Here is an 8,622-nt window from a genome sequence, read left to right on the forward strand (position 1 = left end):
GTGGTCGAGAACAGGAGGGGGCGGGGCGGGGCTTAAGCCCCTCCCACTTTATCCGCCGCGTTGGCCACGAGAAGAAAGAACCGACGGGAAGGAGGGAAGACGCTCGTCAGCAGCAGAAGCAGCGGAGGAGGCGGTCGGCGGTTTCTGCTGGCCAAGTCGGGATGGGCTTGATATTTGCCAAGCTGTGGAGCCTTTTCTGTAACCAGGGTGAGTAGAGCGGGGCTGGGGCTGGAGGGGCACCTGCGCCGCCGCTACCGGGGCTGCTGCTTTTGCTGCTCCGTGTGGCATTTTTGCCGGGAGGGTTTCGTCTCGGGGCGGGGGGGGGAGTGTTTCCCGGGCTGCCCTTTAACGGGGGGGGGGGGGGTCGGGGAGCTCGGTTGAGGGAGGGCAGCAATACCGCAGAGGAAGGGAGAGGGTCGTGATCCTGAAGAGATATCTCAGTTGTGTCTGTAACAATTAGGGCTTTGCATTGGGTGGGAAGCGGGGTATTTATTGAGCCCTTTCTCCCAAGGAAGGAGGGGGCATCGTCCATGGTTCTCTTCCCCTACCCACCCGCCCTATGCTCACAGGAGCCCGTGGAGGTAGCTGAGGCCGAGAAGGAAGAAGTGTATGACTGGCCACTCGGGGTCTTTTTCTGCGGGGACTTGAACTTGGGTCCCCCCCGTCTTGGATCTCCCATGTTACGGAGGTGTACGAAAAAGGCAAGAGTGGCGTTGGGAGAGGGGACCGTTTTTATTTATTTTGACAGGGCGGAGTAGCAATAGGGTAAATACAGTAATATGGGGGAAATGGTGGGCTGAGAAAGGAAGGGACTGTGAAAAGTTAATACAGTAAAGTTGGGAAATTAGGGGAGAGGAGGCCACTTGCTGTGAGTCGGAGCATCCTGTCTGTTTGACCAAAGGTGTTTTAATATAAACAGGGCAACAAGGACTGGTTTTGAGTCAGCGGGGAAGGTGAGCTGGAGAAATAGGTATGATGAATAACAAGGGTGAATAATGGGGAGGCCAGGAAGTCAATTAGCCTGTGGATTGTAAGATGCTAAGTGCCAGCACATTTCAACCAAATTCAACTGGTAGTATACAGAACCTGTGAACAGGAATGTGGCAAAAAGTTAAAGTTGGAGTTTGAGTTTTCCCCAAAATGTAAAGAAATTCCATGAGTTCCTCAGCCTTGGCTGTTGGTGAAATCTGTGCAGGAAGTAATAAATTTGTGTTAAAATGTTGCAGTGTCTGTAACAACTTGCAAACCACCTTCTTTCATTTTTCTTTTGTGTTTCTTGAGAAAACACCCTGTTGAATGCATTTGCAGAGAACAGTCATATTGCCAGCTGATCGTTTTTCCTTTTCTCTGTTCAAATTTGCAAGACGTATATGCTTTTGTCTAATCTTATTTTAAAAGCTTTGCCCGCAAAATAAATGCATCTGTGTTCTCCAAGGCATGGTGGTTACTGTTTTTATACAGCAGCAATCTGTTTTAATTTTAAAAACTCCAGCAATGCAGCATCTGCCTTGCATTCTTTAAGCTAAAATAGCATGCCAGATATATACATGAAGAAGCCATTCTGATGCTGTTCCTAAGGTGTGGGGGTGCCATGCAAAGCTGCTTTATGCATTCCTTCCTTAATGGAATACCTGTTAACATTTTATGAGGCATAATCAATAACTCCACTACCTTGAAGGTACTGAACAAAGAATTCACACAAACCTACGTTGTTTTAATTACATGGTGCTGATATTGGACCTCTGAGCTAAAGAAATTAACAGTGGTTTCATGTAACAAGAGCTTGATGCAACAGCTATCATGCAAGATTTGCTCATCCCATGGATGTGTGCAAAACCTCTTGCCCTAGTGGTTGGCCACCAGTCTCTGATGAACTTCATAAGGTGTTTTCTCACTTAAGACCTGCTGCTTGGATTTGCCACCATGTAGAAACACTCAGCTTCCATATGCAGACCTAATGTCCGCACCACTCTTAAACTACTGCCAAAAACAATACCTGCTTGGCAGTAGTTTATTCTGTAATTGCTTAATTGAAAGACTGGTAAGAATAGCAGAAATGGTGTGGAGAGTGACAGTGGTAGGTTGTCTTAGCAATGATACATCTTTGCAAGAGTTGCATTGGGGAAAGAGGGAAGACCACTGAGCTTGATAGCTCACAATCTTACCTTTATCATGGGCTGCTGAGGCTTGGAAAGGTAGACTTCCAAGGAGCTAGTCTTCACTCTTTATTTGCCAACTTTGTCTTGGTTGATAATGAGCTCATGGGCTTCTAAGTAATTCATACTTGCTTTTCAATGACACCTGTTGACTTTGGAAAACAGCCATAGAGGCATCATTGGCTGTCAAAAGATCACTGTTGTTTTCTATCCTAGATACATCTTCCAGTCTTTTTGGGGAGGGAGATGTTCAACATGTTTGGAGTAACAAGGATGGGCGGGGGTTCAGATCTAATCGCAAAACACAGCAAAATTAATCTATGGTGAGCCAGAAAAGACTTGGGGGGACGGGATTGAGTTATTGAAAATATGGGTAGAGTTTGTCTTACCTAGTTGTATATGGGAAATGCTTATTGATAGCTATCCAGGTGGTCATATGAACTACTACACCAAGAAAAATCTAGAAGCATCATTGTATTACACTTTCATATAATCTATGGTATGTGATAACCTCAAGTTTACAGCAGCTTACAACTGTTCACTATTATGTATTGTAGAACACAAAGTAATAATTGTGGGCCTTGACAATGCTGGAAAGACCACCATTCTATACCAGTTGTAAGTATTTTAACAAGGTAACATTCATTCCTTCTGATATGATACTGTTCACAATTCAACCAACACTTGGAGCAGGGTTTTTAAGCACAAAGAGAACTTGGGACAGCCTGTCAAAATATTTGAAATTATCCAGCTTCAAAGGTCTAGGAATCCTGTTGTCTTTGAAGCTTGAATTTTTTTCAGACTTGAGCAGATACATGGAAGCTTTCCTATGATCTTCCAGTATGTCAGACTCTCTAATTATGACTCATTCATAAATGCAGATAGTTCATCAGCCCAGCTATTCCCATTGGTGAAAGGATAAAATCTTATGGCTGACCTATCACCTACTTGGGTTACAGTATAATGTGGCAAATACAATGCTGCTTGAAAGTATTACTTCACTATAGTGCAGTAGCTATTATAACTGTCAGAAGCTGTGGCTATAAAACTGGCAAACAGGTAACTGGCTGATACTGCTTACAGGAAGATATAGATAAGCTCTGAAAAGGGGGAAAAACCATTTTGGTAGAATCTTGCTAGTTACTAAATAGCTTTGCTAATCTTGTTACATATAGAATGCTTTGCATTATATAACTCTAACCAGGGCGGATAAAAATCAATGATTTTTTTATTTAAATCATTTTTTTAAAAAATGGATTTAATTTTTAAAAATTGCTTTTGGAGGAAAAATCTTTCTATTTAAGTTACATTATAGCCCAAAGGCTATTAATCAGGAAATAAGGATTTGTTTTAAGTTTTTCGTGTGTGCTAAAACTCAGTCTAAGTTTTTTTTTTTAAAAAAAGTTTAACCACATCAGTTAACAAACATGGATACATATGCTATAATGTTATTGTTTTAGTTAAATTGTTTAAATTGTTATAGGAAATGATTATTTTTCTCCTTCCAATAAAGTACAGCAGAAAATTTGTCCAAATATAAACAGTTAACTTATTAAACTTCACAATAATTATTGGTCCATGTATTTCTAATAGTATGACCAAATCATTAATTTTTGATATAACTATAAAAACTACTCTGAAAATGTATTCATCCAAAAATAAAACCTTCATTTGGTTGTAAATATTAAGATTATACCAGCTAGAATGAGTCTTTCTGTAAAAAACTGATTTAAATCGTGATTTAAATTGATTTGATTTAAATCTAATCCACCCTGACTCTAAGGGTGCATCGTAGAATGCAATATATAATTGCTTACCATCTTACTAAAGCGACAGTTAACTTCCTCTACATGGTTCTGCCCATGGATATACAACCATCTTAATAAAAGGAAAGGTTGTTAACACAGTTAGCTGGCAGCTCTCTTTGATCACAGATATACCTATTCATGATGAGAGGCAGCTGTGAGCTCACTATCTGCCTTCCAGGTCATCGGAATAGTCTTAAACAGTTACAAGCACACACCTGTGATCATATGGAAGAATTTCATGAAAACCTAAAAGCTTTTTCTCAAGAGCTTAAATTTAAGTAAAAATGAGCATTTTCAGATAAATTCTGATTGAGCTATTTTCTGTACAATCTTCTTTTAATCCAAAGACAGGAATTGTTCTATGATGGCATGTTTCTGTATGGATGACCATGATAAACATACAACTTTTTCATCCCCTTTAGCCTAATGAATGAGGTGGTTCACACTTCTCCCACTATAGGAAGCAATGTTGAAGAAATAGTAGTTAAAAACACCCATTTCCTCATGTGGGATATTGGAGGACAAGAGTCTTTAAGATCGTCCTGGAATACCTATTATTCAAATACAGAGGTATGTTGATGCTGTTCTTAATTTAGGCAACCCAAAAGTCCCAGGACTGTGCTGGCAAACGTGTGTGACAATTTTCTGAGGGTCCCATCCCCCTTGGCCCACGAGGCTTAAGGCAAGATCCAAGAGAGAGGAAGGGAAGAAGCTGAGGAGAAAGCAGTAGAAACGTTTTTTGTATTAAACCTCTGAAAGGCTTTTCAGACCATAGGAAGTGCTCCCCCTTCCTTGGCCCACCATAAGAATGAGCTCTTGATGTTGATCTCTGGTAAATATGAATGACAGGGTTGAACTGGGAAGCATTCCTGACTCTTTTCTAGTGTGCCTGTGTGGAAGCAACAAGGAAGCAACACTGCCCTTGTTGCTATTGTCACCTAGTTTTATTGAGCTCACTTTCCCTGCCCTGTACTGCCTCAGATAGCAGTAGGAAATTAAAGAATGCTGTGTACAGGGGACTCCCCACTTACACAGGGGTTGTGTTTAGGCCCCCGCCCGCATAAGTAGGGAGCTTGAAAGTTTTTTTTTTTTTGAGTGGCTGTGTTTCCCCTCCCCTTTTTGTTTGGAAGGGTAGGAGCCAAGCAAGAGCTATCTAAGGGGCAGCAGATACTCCCTTCCTCTCCTCTCCTCATCCTCAGTCTCACCAGTAAGGGCAGAGAAACCGCACAGCTGAGCCCACTGCAGGGAATGGTTTCCTGCCCATCAGCTGTTGAGCGGGGTGGCGCAGCAGCAGAGAGGGTCCTGCATGCTATTTTGGGTTCAGCTCTGGAGCCAGTAAGCTTTTTAAAACAGAAACCTTTTTTGCTATCCACTTTGGAAGCAGAAGATGCCCCCACCCCAAGAAAAGTATCCACAAGCTTTGTGACCTGAGAGAGACTGAAAAAGTCATGCAAGCGAGACCTGCTGCAAAGCGTCTTCCCTGCCTCTCAGGTGATGAGCGTGGTAGCGCAGCAACAGCAGGGGTCCCTGCATGCCTTTATCAAGCCAGGTTGGAACCCTGCTCCTTCATAAGCTAAAAGAAAAATCCCTCTTCAGGCTCTAGGGAGGGGCTCCTCGCAAACCACGAGGACTCTCCAGCTCTCTCTCACCCTTTCCAGGTTTGAATCACAACATTTATTTATTTCCCAGTGATCATGCGCAAGTTGAACACATGTGTGCCTGTATAGCCATTTTGTTGTAACACAAATGTATCATTTCATTCCGTCATACCTTAGTTAGAAACATGGTGGCTACCTTTAGCTTTTTGTCCACCTTTTCTTCTTTCTTTCCACAGTTTATTATCCTTGTAGTGGACAGCATTGACCGAGAGAGACTATCTATCATAAAAGAAGAACTATACAGAATGTTGGCACATGAGGTACGATATTCTATATTCTGTGTGTATTCTAAGAATACAGACAATGGTTGGGACACAAAGCATTGCCCAAAATATTACACAAGTTGAAATTGGCAGGGCCCCAAGTTTTGTACATCCCATAAAGTGTGAAAGATTTCTTGCCCCTCAGGAGCAGTTTTTCAAGAAATGCAGGTGGTTGCCATAGATGGGGGAGAGGGGGTTGGCAGAGAAGAAGGTGGGGTGGGGGGGGGCTTCCCTTATGTAAGTCTAGTGTCTTTTGCTTTTGAAACAGCATATTTGGATCCAAGCTATTCTTTTTAAAAAATAGCCACAGAAATGAAGAGCATTAGCTAATCTCCACAATCCTACACATATTTACTAGGCTTTTGAGTTCAGTGAGACTTCTACCCAGGAAATTGGGTACAGGGTTGTACCCTAATTTTTTAAAAGTCTAGTAATTGTCTCCATATACATCATAATGAATTCTGATTTGGTTGGCTTTAACAATATGTGTTGAGACTGGTGATAAAAGTTGATGCTTTGGAAGGGGAAGTGTAGCAGGAACAAATCTACAACCTATGCTTATGCAGTTGGCAGAATTGCAACAAAAGCAACCTTAAATATAGTGGAAAATATCTATTTTTGCTTTCTTTTTTTAAAAAATCAAGGATTATGTAGCTGTTAGGGCCATGGAAACATAAATTTTCTAAATACACGTCTTTTACAGGATTTGCGGAAAGCTGCAGTTCTCATCTTTGCAAATAAGCAAGATATGAAAGGCTGTATGTCGGCAGCTGAAATTTCCAAGTACCTCACCCTTAGTTCCATAAAGGATCACCCATGGCACATTCAGTCCTGTTGTGCGCTAACGGGAGAAGGGTAAGTAGTCATAGTGTTAAATAAATGATTGTGTACAGAAACTGGCAACTTGTCGGAAAGTATTCACACTCGACAGGAAGCCATGGGTTAGCACAGCAATACCCAATGTGCTGCACTCCAAAAGTGTGAAAGCAAAACCTCAGGCTCATTTGCCCCTCCTCCTGATCTCCAAAAATCAGATGCACAGCTCCCACCCCATCACAGACAGAAGTGTATTCCACTTGTGCAACCATCCCTTTGGATTAAATCCAATATTGGGGTGGATTCCGTGCTACAATTCCCATGCTGCTTGCTGTGCCACAGTATTCCCAGATAGCTTTCAGTATTCCCAGATAGCTTTCAGAAAGGCCTCCAATGACCAACGTGCATTTGAACACACAATTTGTCGTAATAATAGAAGTGTGTGTGTTTTTTCCAGCAGCGTGCTCACATTTATTTGATTCAAAATATTTTATTTTTTAAAAAATGTTTTGTAAGATGGTTTTGATACTTTGGTAACATTAAGTAGAGAAAAGCAAAATCTGTACAATTGGTGACACTTAGCATAGTGATTTTGCACCCTGTATGTTTATTATTAAGACTTGGGTTTTCTTCCCCCTTTTCAGATTGTGCCAAGGCCTGGAATGGATGACTTCCCGAATTGGAGTAAGATAACTTCTTTTCTGGAGTCAAAGCGACACTTGCCTATGGACAAACTCCTTTGCGGTACACTTGACTGCTGAGGCAGCAACAAACTTAACTTAAAACTTCTGAAACCTCCACAAGCAACACTTGAATCAAGTGCAGCTGAACTTAAACTCAAAAGTATTTTTTAACATTTTTAAAATGCACTAATCTTGGATGGATGAACAAGTGGGACTATATGAAAGCTCTCCTATATAAGCTAAATGACTGCCTTGTAACAATTTGCCATTGAAAATGCTCCTTATTCTTGCTGCTTACAGTAATCGCCTCTAACATAGGTCGGTCTCCTTCCTTTCCTGTTTCTATGCTGCAACAATTAGCTTTAAGAATCCCAAGGTTATGGGTACTAAAGTCAACGTGATTCCAGTTGATCGGAGTTCAAATATTGATGCACACTACAGGAGTTCTCTAACATTGAAAGTTATTTATTTGCTGTTGTTGCCTTTTTGTTTTTGTATTGCATTTTATGACTTGGTGAACATACACCTTTTTTAAAAAGAAAGAAACTTAAATTGACTGCTAAGTGTTTTATATATTCGGTTTACCTGAATTTTTTTGTTTATTTTTATTTTTGGTAAATCAGTGAATATGCTGCATGTTAGCAAGGAGGACAAATTTGAGTGCATTGTGTTTTAGCAATGCAGGTTTGAATAGGGGAAAGTGTTCAAATAAGTGGAGGTATAGCTTCTCTAACAATATTGTCTCGTAACAGTACGTGAAAGCCAAACATTCAGCATTTGTTATTTTCTGTATTACCCAACCTTCATCCTTAGGTGCCAAGGAGCATTGCAACAGTTTTAAATACAAACATTAAAACGGCTCACAATCACAAAAATAGGATGGGTCCTACAAAGTATACATCTCAGGGTGTCAAAGGCAGATAAAGAGTTATATCTTCTGCCCCAAAAACGTATAGTGAAGGAAGGAGGGAATTCCACAACTTGGGGTCTGCCACAGTGTATGTGCTCCTGTAGGCCACTGCACCCCTGAATATCTTAGGGTGGTTGAAGTTCGCCTCTGCCAATCTTAACATACAAGAGGATCTGCAGAGGAGGAGGTGGGCTTTCAGATATCTGGGCCTGAGTTGTTCAGGGCTTTAAACACTTAACATGAGCACCTTGAATTGGATCCGGAAACAAACTGGCAAACCAACGCAGCTGTTTTTAAGGTGTGTGAAATCTAAATGGAACCTCAGCAG

General features: G+C 41.2%; 1 protein-coding gene across 1 annotated transcript; it reads left to right on the forward strand.

The window, feature by feature from the left end:
* The first annotated feature begins 8 nt into the window (after positions 1 to 8).
* Positions 9 to 7,936, forward strand: ARL5B (ARF like GTPase 5B). The gene is made up of 6 exons (XM_081882754.1): positions 9 to 207; positions 2,714 to 2,774; positions 4,387 to 4,534; positions 5,799 to 5,882; positions 6,589 to 6,740; positions 7,346 to 7,936. Exons 1-6 carry the CDS (start codon positions 162 to 164, stop codon positions 7,392 to 7,394), a joined length of 540 nt encoding a protein of 179 aa, XP_081738880.1. The 5' UTR covers positions 9 to 161; the 3' UTR covers positions 7,395 to 7,936.
* The last annotated feature ends 686 nt before the right edge of the window (positions 7,937 to 8,622 follow it).

This window comes from Podarcis melisellensis (genome assembly GCF_964234715.1).
Source record: "Podarcis melisellensis genome assembly, chromosome: 12".
NCBI lineage: Eukaryota > Metazoa > Chordata > Lepidosauria > Squamata > Lacertidae > Podarcis > Podarcis melisellensis.

What these genes read in the sequence shown, in the direction of transcription:
- ARL5B (XM_081882754.1), top strand. Translation starts at nt 162, where the DNA reads ATGGGCTTGATATTTGCCAAGCTGTGGAGCCTTTTCTGTAACCAGG. An exon ending in GAGCCTTTTCTGTAACCAGG is followed by an intron (nt 208 to 2,713) that starts GTGAGTAGAGCG and finishes TATGTATTGTAG; the next exon opens with AACACAAAGTAATAATTGTG. An exon ending in ACAGAATGTTGGCACATGAG is followed by an intron (nt 5,883 to 6,588) that starts GTACGATATTCT and finishes CGTCTTTTACAG; the next exon opens with GATTTGCGGAAAGCTGCAGT.